The sequence below is a fragment of the Pygocentrus nattereri genome, chromosome 29 (assembly GCF_015220715.1).
Source record: "Pygocentrus nattereri isolate fPygNat1 chromosome 29, fPygNat1.pri, whole genome shotgun sequence".
Lineage (NCBI taxonomy): Eukaryota > Metazoa > Chordata > Actinopteri > Characiformes > Serrasalmidae > Pygocentrus > Pygocentrus nattereri.
In genome coordinates, this window is record NC_051239.1 from 4,352,942 (window position 1) to 4,370,765 (window position 17,824).

A 17,824-nucleotide genomic window follows, 5' to 3' on the forward strand; every position below is an offset into this window, starting at 1 on the left:
TTTGGTGATATCCACTGAGAATCTTTCACACACAGCTGGTCAGCTCGATCCACAGAGTCTTGATCATCAGAAGGGATAGAATATAACTGGGTTACTGTCTATGAAAATTTATATAAAATTTTCTAACGTTATCACCTAGAGGTAGCATGTACAAGGAGAAAAGCAAAGGCCCTAAAACTGAACCTTGAGGGACTGCACAAGACACCCCAGATCTTTCTGACGAATGATGTCCTATTGAAACCACGAACTGCCTATTGCCTGAATATGATTTAAACCATTCTAAAACTGGCCGAGAGGCCGACACAGCACTGAACACGCTGAATTAAAATCTTATGGTCAACTGTATCTAATAAATAGATTTTGTGCATCAGTGCTGAGCCTGAGTTCATTCACCACACAAACCAATGCTGTCTCCATACTGTGATTAGAACGGAAACTTTTGTCAGTTTAATAAGGTTCAAACAACAAAAGAATCAACAAATTACAGATTTTAGTTTTTACTGCATTTCACCTGCAAAACAACTTTCTTGTTAAGATCATGAAGGCTGTCTGCTGGCTTGTTACGTGTTTTTATGAATTTCTGCACAAAATATCATTCTGTCAGCAGTGGATCTAATAAGAAAAGTACTTTCACTTCCTCAGTGTTTCAAAATGACAAAGCCAAACTTTTACGGTTTATTTTAAGAACCACTTAAAGTGATTTTTAAGCTTTGGCTTATGTAGTAGCTGTAGCAACTTTGTGTTACTTATATTGAACAGAACTCTCTTAGTCCTGCACTATGGACTTTAGTCCTTAGTCCTGATCCTCTACAGTATTCTTGATTTGCAGTTTAACAGACGCTGACAATGCAGCAATGAATCTCTGTACAAACACCACTAAGAAACTTCCTTTCCCTTCCTGTTTTCCTCACTGTGGTGGTTTTTATGTGCAGATCTGCCAACAGACAAAGCCGCTCAGTTCAGGCAGCGTGTGATCACCACAGCTTTACCTGAGTGTGTTCAGAGTAACACTGCAGTGCAGGTGATAAAAGAGGAATGACCTCAAACTCTCATCTGTTCTGTAAGAGCTTCTAAAGTAGTGGCAGAGTGTGTTCACAATGGTTTTCATATTCTGCTTCACTGGCATCTTTCAGTTTCACTCATGTTGAACAGAACAGTATTAGAGAAGTCCTTCAGGCTCGTATTGGTCTGATGTGCAGAGGCTGACAAAGCGGCTCTGTTGCTGCTCTTTCACTGGTTGTGTGGTTTCACTGGTCAGTGGTTTAAACTCAGCAGCTTGGAAAGTTTGAAGCTCCCAGTTGTGGTGAGATTATGAAAAATCATATGACAGAAAAAGTGTAAATGCAGACGTCCAGACGCTGAAGCATATTAATCTATATTGAAACCAATGTTTCTGAAGGTCGCGGCTCATCGGACGTCTAATTAGTACAGATCTGATTACGTCACTGATGTAATATCAGCGCTGCACTCATTTAAAATGAACTACACAATAGGACCGTGTTTCATTCTTACTCTGATATTCTTCATATTAACATCATTGATAACAGCCGCACTGTTAGAATTAAATAAAGCAGATTCTTAAAGACTAAATATGAGCTACATCACCTTTATATTGAGACAGCATACAGACAAACATTGTCCGTTAAGACAAACATCTGCGGTGTATCAGGAAAAGGGGAAGTCTGTGACTGTCCCTTTCTGGGAATACGTTTAGTTTCACCTCTGAAAACAGAAGGAAAACTCCTCCTGTGGTCACTGATTATGGGGGCTGAACTGAAATGACCGCTGCTCTCTGGGGGATTCAGATCTCTGATCATCACCGGCCTCTCAGACGCGTTCCTGATCTGCACATTTCACACAAATCACCCCTAAATGTAATTAAGAGTCAGCTGGTCATGCACATTCTTAAGAAATCAAGCAGCATCGTCAGCTTCCACTTTTAAGATCCTTTTTCCGAACCATTTTCTGTTTTTTCCAGTATTCACATATAATTGCACCGAAATTAAATTGAAAACTGAACAAAGCTGCAAATTCTTTCATTCATGATCGCCATTAAAAGAATAATTCAGTACTGGAATCAAATTTTAATGTTCCATATTTTAATCATGTGTGATGTTTTTGCTTGCCGTCCTACAGTGGATAAAAATACATTTGTCACCGTTTGATGTTGTTCATCATGGCTCACCTCATGTCAGTGTTCATATATAATTTGATGTGTGTGTGTCAGCTGAGCTGTCTGTTCGTCTTATAGATAAATAAGATATAAAGCAGTATGGTTGAAAAACAAAAATTAAATATATATTTGCTACTTACAACAACGATTTATACTGATTCAAGTACATAAGATTTTTCTAGCAGGTCTTAAACTGACCCACTGTTTGTTAAAGTGAACGCACCCCTTTGTAATGTGTGCAGAATGTGGTTTAGCCTTTTCAACTCTTTGAGACCACCGGTGGTTCCAAAATGCACTTCATCATGTTCTTCATAACTTTCATATTTCATAAGCTCCATTCAGAAGCTGGGCGTCGTGTGAGGCTGTAGCTCTTCTCTCCAGTCTAATAGACGGTGACGTCATTTTAAACCCTTATAATAAAAGAAGCTGAACTCAGTTCGTTTTTCTACTGAAAGTCGACCCGTTTTTCCCCAAATCTGGGCTAAAAATATAAACAGACGGCGTCTCTTCAGTGATCTGCGCTGGAAACACTACTTTTATAAAATAACACAAAGAGCGTCGGAGATTTTTGGGCTTTTGGCAGTAAATTGTAAGCATATAGTGATATGTGTAGATCATAAAACATGTTCTGTTCATTTGAGGGGAACCTTTACAAAAAATAAATAAAATAATTTACATTTATTTCATGCAGTTATTGAATAATTTGCCATATGATTTGATCATGTAAGATTCAGATGGACAAACCAAAATATACCCTGGTCAATTAGAAGTTAGTACTGTCTTGTTGCAATAGGCAATACTGTCCCTGAAAAAGACGTCATCTTGAAGGCAGCATATGTTGCTCCAAAATGTACCTTTTGGCATTAATGGTGCCATCACAGCCCCATACCCGGACTGATCCTGGCTTTTGGGTTTGTTTGACTGCTGGTAACAGTCTAAATGGTCCATTTCGCCTTCGCTCCAACAGTCTCAGTGACCGTTTCTTCTGAAAAATGACCTGACATATTGACATTGATTAAATAAACCAGCACTAGGAGACTGAACACAGTGAATATCCATCTAAACCTGTCAATTTGAGCCAGAACTCTGTTTACAGCTTTTCTCTCTTTAGCCTGACACTAGGGCCACATCAAACTTCACATGAAGCATGTTAGAAAACAGTGGTCTGATGCAGAGGAATGACCCTAATGATTCTAATTTGATTCTATTTAAGACTGTAGTTATTCTGGTTTTGTTGATATTTAGAAATATTTCAGCTTCCAGTTACATCAGACGGAGACATGACACTCGCTTGATCTTGACAACAGTTTCTGAGTCCACTTCAGCCTCAGTCCAAGGCAAGACCAAGTCAGATGTGGTTGAGACTGAGCTGAGACCAAGACCACTAATTTATACTACTGAGACTGGACTCGAGTAAAACAACTCCAATAGCAGCTATTTTTATTATTGTGGCAGAATTAAAATGAATGCTGCTGCCCGTAATCCCAGGCCTCTAAGACCTGTTCCTGATATCTGCCTTTTACAGAAATTACTGTTAACCAGAGTTATGAGTCAGCTGGTCACCCACATTTCTTAGAGATTAGGCAAATGTTGTTCACCATTCAGTTCCATAGTGTTTTTTGAGGGAACTTCTACATCAACACAGTTCTGCAAACAGAGATACACAGGAAGCTCTCGGCTGCTCTGCATTACAATGGGGGTTCTGTCAAAGATCGGCTGCAGTTCTTCTATCTATGCCTGTCTCTGCCCCCATAGCGTAGCCATCGTGAATACTGGCTTCATACCTGTGCACTCATAACAAGCTGAGTGGTCTTTAGCCCGGAGGACAGTGTCCATGATTTCCAAAAAGAATTTCAAATGCTGATTCTACAGACCACAGGACACTTTTCCACTTCACCTCAGTCCATTTTAAATGAGCTTGGGCCCAGAGAAGGTGGCAGTGTTTCTGGATCCTGTTTATATCTGGTTTCTTCTTTGCATTTAAGGGTTTTAATGAACTGTGTTTACAGATGGTGTTTTTCAATAGCGTTTCTGAACCCATGCAGTGATTTCCACTACAGAATCATAACTGTTTTTAATGCAGTGCTGCCTGATGGCCCAGAGATCACAGCCAGCAAATACTGGTTTTTGGCCTTGTCCCTTACATACAGACCTTTCTCAGATTCTCTGAATCTTTTAATGTTATTATGTACCATAGATGATTAACAGCAGAAGTTCTTTGCCATTTTATGTTGATGTTCTTGAATTGTTGCTCTACTTGATAGTGCAGTCTTTCACAGAGTGGTGAACCTCTCCTCATCTTTACATCTGAAAGGCTCAGCCCCTCTGGGATGCTGTTTTTTGTATTCAATCATGTTACTGGCAACAGGCGTTTTTTTTTTGTTTGTTTGTTTGTTTGTTTTTTAAACATCACACAAAGTTACCAGGCTTTTGTTGCCTCATCATACGTTTTTTGGAATGTATTATTCGCATAACATTCAAAATGGACATATTTTTAAAAAAACAATACAATTTCTCAGTTTCAACATTTGATATGTAGTCTTTGTACTAGTTTTAATTAAATATAGGTTTTAAATTATTTGCACATCATTGTATTTTGTTCTATGCTCTAAACAAGTTGCTGAAAATGTGGAATAAGTTGGATTTTACTGAAAATTATAAAAATTTTTATCACAAAGACAGACCACACCTGAGCCATCACATATATCATTGCAGGAACTAAAAGGAATAAATATTTGCAGTCAGTTGAAGTTTGTTAGCCTACTTATTGCACTGGAACAAAGCCAGATAGAAATTTTTTTAATAGCACTGCTGAATATAAGAGCAACTAACTAACAAAAACAGCCCTGTCAATGATCTTATTTCTAAACAGAAACTGGATTTTATGAAAATGAAACCTGGCTCAGTTCAGACAGGGCAGTTTCTCTGATTGAACCTGCTCCAGAATTATGATTTGATCCATACTGTACAGGAAGGTGAGAAGGGAGATGGTCTAGTTGTTTTTTTTCCAGTATTTTTTATTGTAAAAACATTTCATTTGGAAAAATTTCTTCTTTTGAATATTTTGCTGTTCTAAGGGTCAGGAAACCAGTCTTGTTGATGGTTGTTTATCATCCACCCAAATATGCTCTTTCTTACTTGAATTGTCTGAACTATTTTTCATCTGTGTAACTAATTATGATGGGATTCTTCTGTTTGGTGCTTTTAATTTCCATGTTGAGGCCTCAAACAGCTACTGAGCTAAATTTTTAAACACACTTAATTTTACTGAGCACATAAGTGGTCTGACACACATTCATAGTCCCACTTCAGGTTTACTCATGTCACCAGGTTTATTCATCAACATAAATTAAATTTTGGATTTCGCCATATCGGATTGCTGCTGTTGATAGAAAAAATGAAAAGTACAGTATTTAACACAACACAGTGGTATTTAATCATGACTGGGGCGGTCGTGGGCTGGAGGTTAGGGAACCAGCCATGCGACTGGAAGGTCTCTGGTTTGATCCCCTGAGCCAATAGTACGTGACTGAAGTGCCCTTGAGCAAGACACCCAACCCCCAACTGGGATAGGGCTGCCCACCGCTCTGGGCAAGTACTCACTGCCCCCTTGTGTATGTCTTCACCAGTCTGTATGTGGCGTTTCACGGATGGGTTAAGTGAAATTGCCCCAACAAGGGACTAATAAGAGTCACTTAATCTTAAAAACAACAGCAGCTGCTTTTAGTAACACACTGCATTACACAACTCTTGCACATATTAACTCAGCAGCGCATGATATGGTCAGCAGCTCTATCAGTAAGCTAAGATCTATTTTAGATAGTGTTGCACCAGAACACTAAAGAAGAAGTCCTTGACCACAAACAAGCTCTGGAAAAATGAACAGAGTAACCAGCTGAAAAGGGACCGAAACAGAACAGCAATGGAGGGAAACTAAACTCATTAAACTAAACTAAACTAAACTAAACTAAACTAAACTCACTTAACTAAATTAACTAAACTAAAATCATTATGTAATAATTTTGCATTGTGTCAATACAAAAATCATTCACATTCCGTCATGTTATGACTTCCAAAGTACTTATAGTTGACTATTTTTCTTCAACAGCAAAAGACTGAATAGTTTTGAAAAGATCAATGAGACAGACCCTTAAAAAGTTGCCATGCAGCTAAATTCAACTGTGTTTCAGACTCGATCCTAAAGAGCATTTGATAGACGTATTCCACAGTCTTGGTCTAAGTGTGCTGGACATTGTAAATCATTCTTCGGAAACAGCAACTTTTCCAGACACACTTAAACTGCAGTTGTAAGACCATAGAAAAAGCAACAAACACAACAATTTCTCATCTAATCACTTATATTGTCAACTGCAGGGCCTAAACCGAGAAGCTGCTGGCGCTAGACTAAAGCTGGCTGACTGCAACGTTATGAATGGCCTTTTACCACATCTGTTAAAAAGCTCACACATTTTATATTACAGCAACATTAGCTTTCGGTAAATGAACTGCATATCTGAACATCTCAAGAAGCCAAATTTGCTCTGGGTGGCATAGCATCTCATACAGAGATACACAGAGCGAGCAGTTCAGTCTGTGGCCAGTCAGAGGTCAGAGAACCAGTCACTGATCACTGATAAGGCCATAACACAGAAACAGCACGCATAGAAAACAAGTCAGATTTCATGACCTTACAAAATGTCACATAATAAAAATCCTCACCTGACTGGGTGGGCCCATGAAAGCTCCACCCCTGAGTGGGCTACTGCATTATCAGACTGGCACTTTCCATGAATGAAGGTGTGAACAAAAAAAAAAAAACCTTTCAGAAACGACGAAGTCTTAGCTTTTAGGTGTTAGCTTCTACATAACGCCACCAGCGAGAGATCAGCTCTGAAGCCATGGGAGGAGGTGGGGGTGGTGTCATAAACCCACTTGATCTAACAAAGGGAGCCAAGTCTGAACGACTTGTTGAATCCCATGTTTTCTGACTTTGGCAGCCCAGTTGTCCCACGTTTATGAGCAGAAGCACTGAAAAAGTACAAATTACAAACCTGCTGTCACAGCAGGACATTTCTATAAGGATTATGCTTCTTCTGTGCTCATTCCAAGCAAACAGAGCCACGATTCATAGTAACAGGTCATTTTATTATACAGTGATAAAAAGTTCATTTTGCTACTATAATCCAATTCTGCTAATAGATCCTCCTAAACCTTACACACTGCACCTTTAAGGGAGAAGAGACTGAAACTTCCCCAGATACTGCAGTCCCAGAGTAAAAGTAATGATTCTATTGGCTGATTTTCCGAGAGGTCTCCGTTAGAGAGACAGAGGAACAGTGAGACTTTAATCAGTCGGCTCTCACTGTGTAGGAGTTTGTTTCCTCTACGCTGATCAAGATGAAGCTGTGTTTGATTCTCATCTGGTCAGTTTTTCTCTCCACAGAGGCTAAAAGTGAGTATCAATGCTTCAGTGTTTAATAGTGAACTGTAGTGCTGGATATTAGTGCTGGAGATTCAGGAGGAGGAGGAGTCCGGAGACTGGATCATCTGATTCAGAGTTTTATTCATGTGCATGCTGAGGATCATGCACGGGCACAGCTTGGTCCTCAGTCAGTCACCAGACCAATGAATACAGAGCCTGACAGGGTTTCACTAGAGATACTGAGGGTTGGGGGAAAAGCAGAAAGGCAGAGGAGGAAGGTGAAGAGGGGGTTGAAATGATAGGGCTGGGACCAGGTGAGGGTTACATATGTTCTGAGCTCAGGAAGGACAGTATAGCTAAAACAAAAGGACCTAGATCTTTGAGACAACTGAGCTACTAAAACAACATGAAGTCAAGTAAAAGTTTATTTATATGGTGCTTTTCAAATCAGATGTTGTTGCAAAGTAGCTTTGCGGAAAAATCTGTGTGCAGTGGTGACAGAAACCTTGAGAGGAACCAAGACGCAAAAGGGAAACTCGTCCTCCTCTGGTCAGCACCGCACTGCAATAAGCAATAAGATTTTAACATTAGTCGGGCGGCACGGTGGCGTGGTGGGTAGCGCTGTCGCCTCACAGCAAGGAGGGCCTGGGTTCGATTCCCTGGCAGGGTGGCCGGGGTCCTCTCTGTGTGGAGTTTGCATGTTCTCCCCGTGTCTGCGTGGGTTTCCTCCGGGTTCTCCGGTTTCCTCCCACAGTCCAAAGACATGCAGTCAGGCCAATTGGACATCCAAATTGCCCCTAGGTGTGAATGTGTGAGTGACTGTCTGTGTCTGTCTGTCTGCCCTGCGATGGACTGGCGACCTGTCCAGGGTGTGTCCTGCCTTCCGCCCGAAGACTGCTGGGATAGGCTCCAGCTCCCCCCCGCGACCCTGACGGAGAAGCGGCTTAGAAAATGGATGGATGGATGGATGGATTTTAACATTAGTCTAAAATGTCATTATACAGAAAAGGGGAAAAGCAGGCGAAGAAATGGCTCTGACTGAATAGTTTGAGTCTGTGCAGCAGCATCAGCATCAGGAAGGTCAGTTCATGCAGGTGAGGTTTACACAGCTTTGTACAGCATGAAACTCCATGGTGGTCAAACTGGTCCAGAAGCTGGGAGCGCAGTGGGCACCCCATGATCATGATGGGCAGTTGTTCTGCTTGGCAAGGAAACACACAGACATTTAGTTCTGCTATAAGACACTGATTTCAGTTTACAGTGTTAACAGAGAGCAGCAGAGGCTCTGGCAGGTTGAGCTATTACAGCCGGACTAACAGGGAGAGCCAGAAAGGTAATAGACATGAGGCTCCCTGAGATGTTTCACCATCAACAAATCTGAGTGAGTGTGTGACAGCACCAGCACTCCCAGTTTATTATAACACTCTATAGCCATGAACCACCAGATCTACAGGAACCAGCAAAGTCTTAGACACAAATGCCTTTGAGAGCGTTATTAAACTTGATAAAGTCAAATTCCTATAAGAACTCAGAATCGGGCCCTGGTGGCCAGTTGAGTGTAATTACTGAATCTGAATTCTTGTTTGTTCCTTGATCATTTATGTTAAAAAAAAATCTAAAGATGTGAATTTGTAGCTTTAGGGTTTATGCAAGGGAGGAAGAGGGAGGAGGAACATAGAAGAAGGCACAGGTGAAGGAGCGTATACTCTCTCTCATTAGGTACATACTGTTTACTGTGCTAACTCTGATGGACACTGATGGAAGTATTATCTTATCTAAATGATGGTCTGGTGGTCTGTAGTCCAAGGAAAAGTCACAGCATGCCACAGAGTGCCGAAGCTCACAGTACCTATCCTCTGATTAATCCCTCGCTAAAGAGTCCCAAACTGCCTCTGGAAGCAACATCAGCAAAAGAAGTTCATGTTAGGAGTTTCACAAAATGGGTTTCCATGGCCGAGCAGCTGCACTCAAACCTACGATCAAAAAGCACAGTAAACCAGTGCGTGTGGATGTCTGTACTGATGTTCTTTTCTCCTCCTTCTTTCCTCAGTTCAGCACAAGAACACCTACATAACCCTGTGCTCTGAGACAGAGAAAGAGGTGATGTACGGACTGGATGGAGAAGAAATGTGGCACGCCGACTTCAGTGAGGGGAAAGGAGTGATGACCCTGCCACAGTTTGCAGATCCTTTCTCCTATGTAGAAGGAACCTATGAGGCGGCTGTTGCTGATGTGGAAGTCTGTAAACAAAACTTGGCTGTTTTTGTAGAAGCTACCAAGAGCCCCGCAGAACCAAAGAGTAAGACATGAGACACTGTAGCACAAAATTAATAACGAGAAGATAAAACATAAAAGAGAGATGGCGCAGAGAAAAAGATTTACCTAAAATTATAAGTAATATGTATGCCTCATGTCAGTTTAGGGAAAAAGTTACCACCAGATACAGACATAGTAAATTTTTCTGATAGTATCTAGTGCTCATCTGATAGTTTCAGGTGTTCACCAAACTGTACCAGGTGATAACCTGATGGTATTGGGTGCTCACCTGATAGAATCGGATGCTCACTGCAGAGCATCTGATGCTCAGCTGATGATATTGGGTGCTGACCACACAGTATCGGATGCTCACCTGATAGCATCAAGTTCTCATCACATAGTATCAGATGCTCATTATCACAATATTAACATTGAAAGTTGCTTTCTCTGAATATTCGTGATGATTAATGTTGAAGTTGTGTCTTCATCCACAGTTGCTCCTCAAAGCTCACTCTACTCAGAGGACGATGTGGAGCTGGGCTCTAATAACACCCTCATCTGCTACATCACTGGATTCTACCCAGCACACGTGAAAGTTTCATGGACCAAGAATGATATAGATGTGACGAGTGAAGCTTCCCTCAGCAGATATTACGTTACTGATGATGGAACCTTCAACCTGGTCTCTCGTCTGAGCTTCATTCCAAAGAAGGACGATATCTACACCTGCACTGTGGACCATGCAGCCCTGGACAGACCACTGACCAAAGCATGGGGTGAGATTTATACCTACTGATAGACCTGATTCTGTTAGTGGACTTCATTAATGAGTATCTGAGTATCACAGTAAAGGCTGCTGATGGCCGTTCAGATGTAGTGTGATAGAAGTCAGCAGGGTTATTTATTTTCTGATCATTATGGGTTTAATAATTACCTGATGAGGTGGATCAGACGTGTTGTGGTAGAAAATAATTTAAAATTTGCTAGACTGGTGGTCAGTAAGAACAGAATCAGAAACTTATATGATCAAAACCTCAAAAAAACTTTAGAGGAGAAGGAAAAAAACTGCTTTACTTTTAATGCAAGTCAATGGAACCAGACGTCTTCAAGTCATTTTGGGTCATTTCTTTTTGTCCATTCTTCATGAAATTTACACACCATGTAAAAGACAACAGGCATTTTCAGATTATGTCAAAAACTGAAATTTCCGTTTTGTTCCGACAGCAGTGATGTAATGGAGTAAACAGGGCCATTGAGTTTATATTGTGAATTGAGCTAAAACGTGGTGAGAAACTGGGACTCCATTCTGTGAATGAGCATCGTTTATGTTTGTGTTTTCTGTGCTGTACAGATGTGCAGGTCCCTCCTCCCAGTCTGGGTCCGACTGTGTTCTGTGTAGCGGGTCTGGCTGCAGGACTGCTGGGAACCGCGGTTGGAATCTTCTTCTTCATCAAAGGAAGCCACAAAGGAAGCAGCAAAGGAAACTGCGGGAAACAGAGTGCAGACTTCGTGCGGTGGGCTTTACTCTCAGAGCAGAAGTTACTCGAGCTCCTCGGGAAAAAGAAGCTGGTTGGGAAAACGACGCCTCTGACTTTTAAATGATTGTTTCAGGTTTTACAGGGAGACTCGCAGCAGAGCACGCTCATCATATTTCAGCCTGTTTTTATTCCCCTCACTCTGTAATGCTGCTTTTTACAGCTTTAACCAAATCTTATAGTGCTGCTTGAATAGAAATCCAGTTTGTTTGCAGACGAGCGATCACAGCTGGATGATGACATGAAGCGTGTGATAACAGATGGTTTGAACACATGATCTTACTTTGAAATCTGTCTTCAAAAATAAAAAGCCTGTGGAAAAAACACAGCACCAGTTTTATAATAACACACTTGATGACTTTTCATGACTTAAGGAAATCCTGCTCTCTTAACTGGAAAACAAATGACATCATATCCTCACCGGTCAATAAACATCCTCACCGGTCAATTCATTAGGTACACTTTGATGTGTCTACATTTTTTGTCCATTTTATCAGCTCCACTCACCACATATGAGCCCTGTGTGGTTCAATTACAGACTGCAGTCCATTGGTTCCTGGTACTGACCACTGAATAACTGGATCAAAACAAAATATCAAATGGACTACAGCCTGTAACTGTAGAACTACACCCAAGAGATTTCAGCTCTCAAGTAAATTTTGCCAAAGACTCTGGAGTGGTGGTGCACTGAGCAAAGGTTAAGAAACAGGGAGCAGAATTTCATGATAAGAACATCGCTCCAACTGTTAAACATGGGGGGTGGATGAATAAGACTGAATCAAAAAAAGAGGATGGTTTTACAGCAAGATAATGATCCTAAATACACCTCAAAATCCACAATGAACTACCTCAAGAGGCTCAAGCTGGAGGTTTGGTCACCCAACAAAAACATCATTGAAAATCTGTGGAATCTCCATGCAAGACAGACCAAGAATTTCACAGAACTAGAATCTTTTGGCAGGAAGAATTGGTGATATTTGCCTAAGGGGTTGTTAGTAAGTATGGACCATGCAAAGTACCCAAACTAATTCAAACTAAAAAAAAGATGGCAATAAAGTGTTTTCTTTTTTTTTTGGCATCTAAATTGATTTATGATTGCTGTTAACAAATGGAAGCTGACGTGGGCCACAGAACAATAGCGCCAGCAAAAGGTAAGAAATATGTAAATTGGCCAAGATGGGGTTAAAAAACATCCAATCCAAACTGTAGATTCACTCAGTCTCTCTGTGATTCTGTGCTGAACGTCCAGCTCCACCTTCCTGCAGTCTGGAATCAGTGCTCGGTGGGGAGGACAGATCTGGTTCTGAAATCTGATTGGCTGAGACTTGCTCAGAGTGGATGTGAAATCATTTTTCAGAATTTAATTCATGAGACGACAGCATCTTCATGATTTTTACACCACTGCAATAACGATCACTCTCAAATGCCACCTTGTTGGATTCACAGTATCATGTTAGCTCCTTGAGAAAAGGGCTGCCTGATTACTGCTTGTAATTAAGATGGATTTTTAATGAGTTGATCTTAAACCTCATCGTGTTCTGTTCATATTACATTTGATAAAAAGTGCAGCGCTGCTGTGAATCATACTGCGATTGCGCTTGACCACGAACCACTGCTGCTGACCGTCTGATGCACTGCTAACAATAATCTACTTGGACATTTGGGAATATTTAGAAACAGATTTCAGTCTTAAATTTGACTTTTTGATGTAAATGTGTCCCAAAATCTGAAAATCAGTGTGGAGCATTATGAACTGTCATCACTGAAACAGATTTTCTGCAGTTTAGTGAACTGTTTTGTGTGTTTTAATGATAAATATAATGATTCTCTGTGTTCAGCTGATGCGCTGGCTGCGTTTTATAGCTCCACTCAAAATGAGCTAAAACTGAAACCGTCACTCCAGAAGTTCTTGGTAGTTTTAGTAGCATTAGAACCGCTTTGTTAATGACCAAACAAAATCAGTTATTTTAATGAGGGAAGCATAATTAAGGTGAAGAGGCAGTCAAAGAGGATTTTAAAGTCTGTGAAAAGCCTGAAATGTGTTTGAACTCAGAGCCAGTTCAGTAGAAAGAATCACATACAGTCACAAATAAACTCTTTGGTTTGAGAATTTAACCCTTGTTTTGAACAATTCCATTAAAATGCACTAATATCCGCTTAGGAACATGTGATGCAGTAGGTCAGGAGCTTCTGATTGGTCAGTGGGTCTGTATGATCAGGAACTCACGCTTTGAAACTCTCAGTTGTCGTTGGGTGTCGAAACAAGATGATCCTGATTCTGCAGCTGCTGCTCGCTCTGAGTCTGAGAGCAGGTCTGGTTACATTTACAGTCATATAATCAGTTTTTTTAACTGGAGTAAAGTAGATTCTCTGTTAGATTCTCTGTTCTGTAATGACTGTTAGGAAGGAAAGATTTATTTATTTATTTATTTGCTTGTCTTAAACACACAACTTTAATTGTAACTAATCTATTTATTTTCCTTATTATTTCCAGATGGATACAGTTGGTACCAAGTTTTAGACTGTATCTCCAGGTCATCAGATCTCTCAGATTCGGAATATATTACTACATATTATTTCAATAAGGATCCATTCTTACGGTTTAACAGCACGGTGGGGGAGTTTGTTGGATACACTGAGCTCGGAGTGAAGAACGCAGAGCTCTTTAATAAAGGACCTGAAGTACAGCGGATGAGAGGCGAGCTGGAGAGATACTGCAAACCCAACCTACAGTTAGTCTACACTCATATTCTGGATAAAGCAGGTAAGAAACTCATGTAACCTCCACTGAAAAAAAACAGATAAAATAAAATATACAAAAGTTTTAAAACCACAGCAAAACAGAGGTGGAGGTGAGGGGTCCTAAACTATTAAATCATGATTCAAACTGTTCATTCGCAGACTTTACAGATTACCAGTTCAGAGTTCAGTTTCTTTTTTACTTACTGCACAGCTGGTTGAATGTTGGCCAGCTGATAATACATCAGTGCTATTTTTATGCTGCTTCCAGTGATTTTGAGTGATTGTGTTTAAAGTTGCTTTAGAAAAAATGTTTTCAGTTCTTTTCGTGTCTACAGGGGGATTTTTTAAAGCAGGACACTAAAGACACGTTCATAAGCTTGCGTATGTTATGCATGACACCTTTTTTGAATAGAGAACATAAACATTAAGGTGAGACAAACGGAGAAATTCCACCTCCGCATTTAACCCATCCGTGAAATGAAACACCACATACACACACACACACACTAGGGGGCAGTGAGCACACCTGCCCGGAGCAGTGGGCAGCCCTATGTATGGCGCCTGGGGAGCAGTTGGGGGTTAGGTGTCTTGCTCAAGGACACACTAACACAGTTCACATTATGTAAATAGTAAAACAACATTAACACATCAAAAGATACGTTTATACTGATTAGGTTAGACACATTTCTAAAATAAATATACTTTTCTTTATTCTCTTCCAGTCTTAGATAAACTTGTTTATCTGGCACAGACTGACTCATCTACGCATCAAAACCCCTATTAACACTCTAGTCTGGCCCTCCGGACTCAACAGCTTGAAGCTTTGAATGGACAACATATGACTTGATTCAAAAACCTTTAAATATTTGGCACAGTGGGTGCGAGCAAGAAGTGCTCATTCATTAAGCATTCATTAAGGTCATCACCGGCCATTCATCTCTGTTTTGTGGTAGACACTCAACTCAACTAGTGTTTATGCCCACTGGCCAACAAAAAAAAAAGCACACAGGCAACATTTACCATAGTTTAGACTAACAAACAACCCTGCATGAACTTTGTGGCATGGCCCTCTGCACGGCCATGCCTCCAGAGCCTCTGTGGCAGCATGAGCCATTAGTGAGATGCTAGTCCCTGAATGTGCACAGTCCTGGCCTTCACAAATGCCACTGGGCACTCTCTACTCAGCAGCGAGTGCCCCTAGTCCTTCACCAGGACTGATTCCTAGCCATTGTGGCTCCTCCTGTGTGTGGTGGAACTCCCCACAGTGAGCTGCATCAAATTCTGCACAGATATGGGTGATGGCAGTGACAGCGGCACTCCACCCAGCTGTCTAGCATGCCATCAACACTGGGGTTCTGACTATGATGGCTGATCTGAGCTGGACGATGGTCATCTTCCAGCCATTTGTGAGCGCGCCTGGTTTCAGTAGGGTTATTGGCGGACATGTGATGGTGAGCACAGTGAACCATCTGCCGCCTGTACTGCACTTCAAACAACTTCAAGGCCTGTGTGCACTATCCCACTTTTGACACCACCGTAGCATCCAGTAAGCATGCAATAATGCACAGAAGATGGCATGATTTTATAGGAATATGTCCACTTTTCACAGCCACAGAAAAGCCCAAAACACAGACAAGGGTAGCAGGGCCATATCCCTTCACTCTCCAGTAGATGCTATCCTCTTAAACTAACAACACTGCCCAACACAAAATGACAAAATAAACTCATACACACATCTTTAAATGCAGGAACAACAACAACAACAACAACAACAACAACAACAACATAAACAACAAATGTACCTTTATATGGGAAATGCATGCCTCTCATGAGCCTCTTTGCATGGCCCTCTGCATGACCACCCTTCCAGAGCCTCTACAGCAGTACAAACCAGTGGCCAGATGTTACAATATTTAAGAATAAATTATTATTATATTTATCCATACACTAATATTGCTGTTAAGTAGTTAAATCTGTTCCATTATGATAGTTTATTAATATTACATCAGTCATTTAAATATCTGATATTTACAGTCAAGCCGAAGATCCGTCTCACATCAGAAAAGCAGGCCAGTCAGGGTCACCCAGCCCTGCTGATGTGCAGCGCGTATGGCTTCTACCCCCCAGCCATCGACGTGTACTGGCTGAGAGACGGTGAAAAGGTGACCTCTGATGTGGTGTCCACTGAGGAGATGGCTGATGGAAACTGGTACTACCAGATCCATTCCCATCTGGAGTACACGCCCACATCTGGAGAGAAGATCTCCTGTGTGGTGGAGCACGCCAGCTCTAAGAAGCCCATCATTGTTGACTGGGGTGAGAATGAACACACATCAGTACAGACCAATAAAGAGTAAACAGAACTCAGAGTGAGTTCATTATAAGGCTGTGACAATGGCATCATATTCATAACAGCATGTCTATCACATCAATGAAATGGTGCTCTTGTCCTGCAGGAGGTTCTTTTCCTGATTCTGACCGGGACAAGATTTTTATCGGAGCTTCAGGGTTCGTGTTGGGGATCATCCTGTCCACTGCTGGATTCCTCTACTACAAGAAGAAATCTCCAGGTCAGATCCGAGAGAGTTCAGCTGACATTGATCCATCTGGAGTATTGATGAGTGACTAATGTGTATAAAACACTTCTCCTGTTTTACAGAGTTCCTGTGAAGTTCACTGCTGGTAAGTTTTTACTGGTCTTACTCTTTTTGTATTGGCTCAGTTCTGTTATAAAACCTTTTACACGTTTATCTGAATTCTTGCAGGTTCTTCTGATGATGTAGAGTCGTCGTCTTTAATGTCAGGTGGTGAAGCACTGAAGTCTGTAATACAGCTTTAATTACCTGCGTTGTGTTTACAGAATTAACGTTAGTCTGTATCATTTGTTTAATTTTCTTAAGCATGAGCTCATATTTTGCTTTGTGGATGTCTTTGTTATGTTAATAATGAGAGAAACATGTTTGATTTGGTTGCTGGATAGGTTTTGTAAAAAGAGCCCATTTTAAAGCACATATTGAAGTTTTAAATATTTGGTTGGTATATTACAAAGTGGACCAAGTAGTGTTTGAACTAGATCCATGTTCTATCAGACATTGGTCCATCTTTTACTTTGTTTTAGCAAATAATGCCTCTTTATATAAATGTAGTTTCCATAATTTAGGATACGAGATTACATTTCTCATGTTTAGACAAACAGGTCAAAGGAAAATACAAGTACACCTACATCACTGTACTACGGAGCCCCGCTGATGACATCCTGTATACATAAAAATAATGCATGGCCACGCCTTATCAAAATGTGTGAATGAGATCCTAATGTGTGGCCACAACTTAGTAAGGCATGGGAATGAGATCATGGCTTACGAAGTTGTGGCCAAACATTAGGATCTCGCCCTGCGCTTTACTAAGTAGTGGCCACCTATTATTTTTATTTATACAGGATGTTACCAGCGAGGCTCCGTACTACACCAATAGAGAAAAAACAAAAAGGTACAAAGGTCCAGGGTGGGTTATCCAGGACCTCTTTAAGAGGCTGATATAAAGTCCTTAGGAGCCGATGTGTTTGCAGTCAATGCCTTTTCTGTATTAATCACTGATTTTTAGAGATTGCGATCAGTGTGTGTAACATTATTGACGTGGCTGTTGATTTTGGGTATTTTGCTGCTACTAATAAACATTTCTTAAAGATTTCTTTAA

The 17,824-nt window shown here is 40.9% G+C and overlaps 2 protein-coding genes across 2 annotated transcripts; both read left to right on the forward strand.

Annotated features, from left to right (window-relative positions):
- The first annotated feature begins 7,509 nt into the window (after window positions 1-7,509).
- Window positions 7,510-11,736, forward strand: LOC108415515 (H-2 class II histocompatibility antigen, A-U alpha chain-like). The gene is made up of 4 exons (XM_037536270.1): window positions 7,510-7,625; window positions 9,646-9,894; window positions 10,346-10,627; window positions 11,203-11,736. Exons 1-4 carry the CDS (start codon window positions 7,571-7,573, stop codon window positions 11,451-11,453), a joined length of 837 nt encoding a protein of 278 aa, XP_037392167.1. The 5' UTR covers window positions 7,510-7,570; the 3' UTR covers window positions 11,454-11,736.
- Window positions 11,737-13,624: 1,888 nt separating this feature from the next.
- Window positions 13,625-17,824, forward strand: LOC108416412 (DLA class II histocompatibility antigen, DR-1 beta chain-like). The gene is made up of 6 exons (XM_017689381.2): window positions 13,625-13,698; window positions 13,881-14,150; window positions 16,163-16,444; window positions 16,585-16,698; window positions 16,788-16,810; window positions 16,894-17,824. The coding sequence occupies exons 1-5, from the start codon at window positions 13,653-13,655 to the stop codon at window positions 16,796-16,798; spliced, it is 723 nt and encodes a 240-aa protein (XP_017544870.1). The 5' UTR covers window positions 13,625-13,652; the 3' UTR covers window positions 16,799-16,810; window positions 16,894-17,824.

Coding starts and splice junctions, on each gene's coding strand:
- LOC108415515 (XM_037536270.1), top strand. CDS start 7,571: ATGAAGCTGTGTTTGATTCTCATCTGGTCAGTTTTTCTCTCCACAGAG. Junction 7,626..9,645: donor TCTCTCCACAGAGGCTAAAA/GTGAGTATCAAT, acceptor TTCTTTCCTCAG/TTCAGCACAAGAACACCTAC. Junction 9,895..10,345: donor GAGCCCCGCAGAACCAAAGA/GTAAGACATGAG, acceptor CTTCATCCACAG/TTGCTCCTCAAAGCTCACTC.
- LOC108416412 (XM_017689381.2), top strand. CDS start 13,653: ATGATCCTGATTCTGCAGCTGCTGCTCGCTCTGAGTCTGAGAGCAG. Junction 13,699..13,880: donor CGCTCTGAGTCTGAGAGCAG/GTCTGGTTACAT, acceptor TATTATTTCCAG/ATGGATACAGTTGGTACCAA. Junction 14,151..16,162: donor TCATATTCTGGATAAAGCAG/GTAAGAAACTCA, acceptor TGATATTTACAG/TCAAGCCGAAGATCCGTCTC.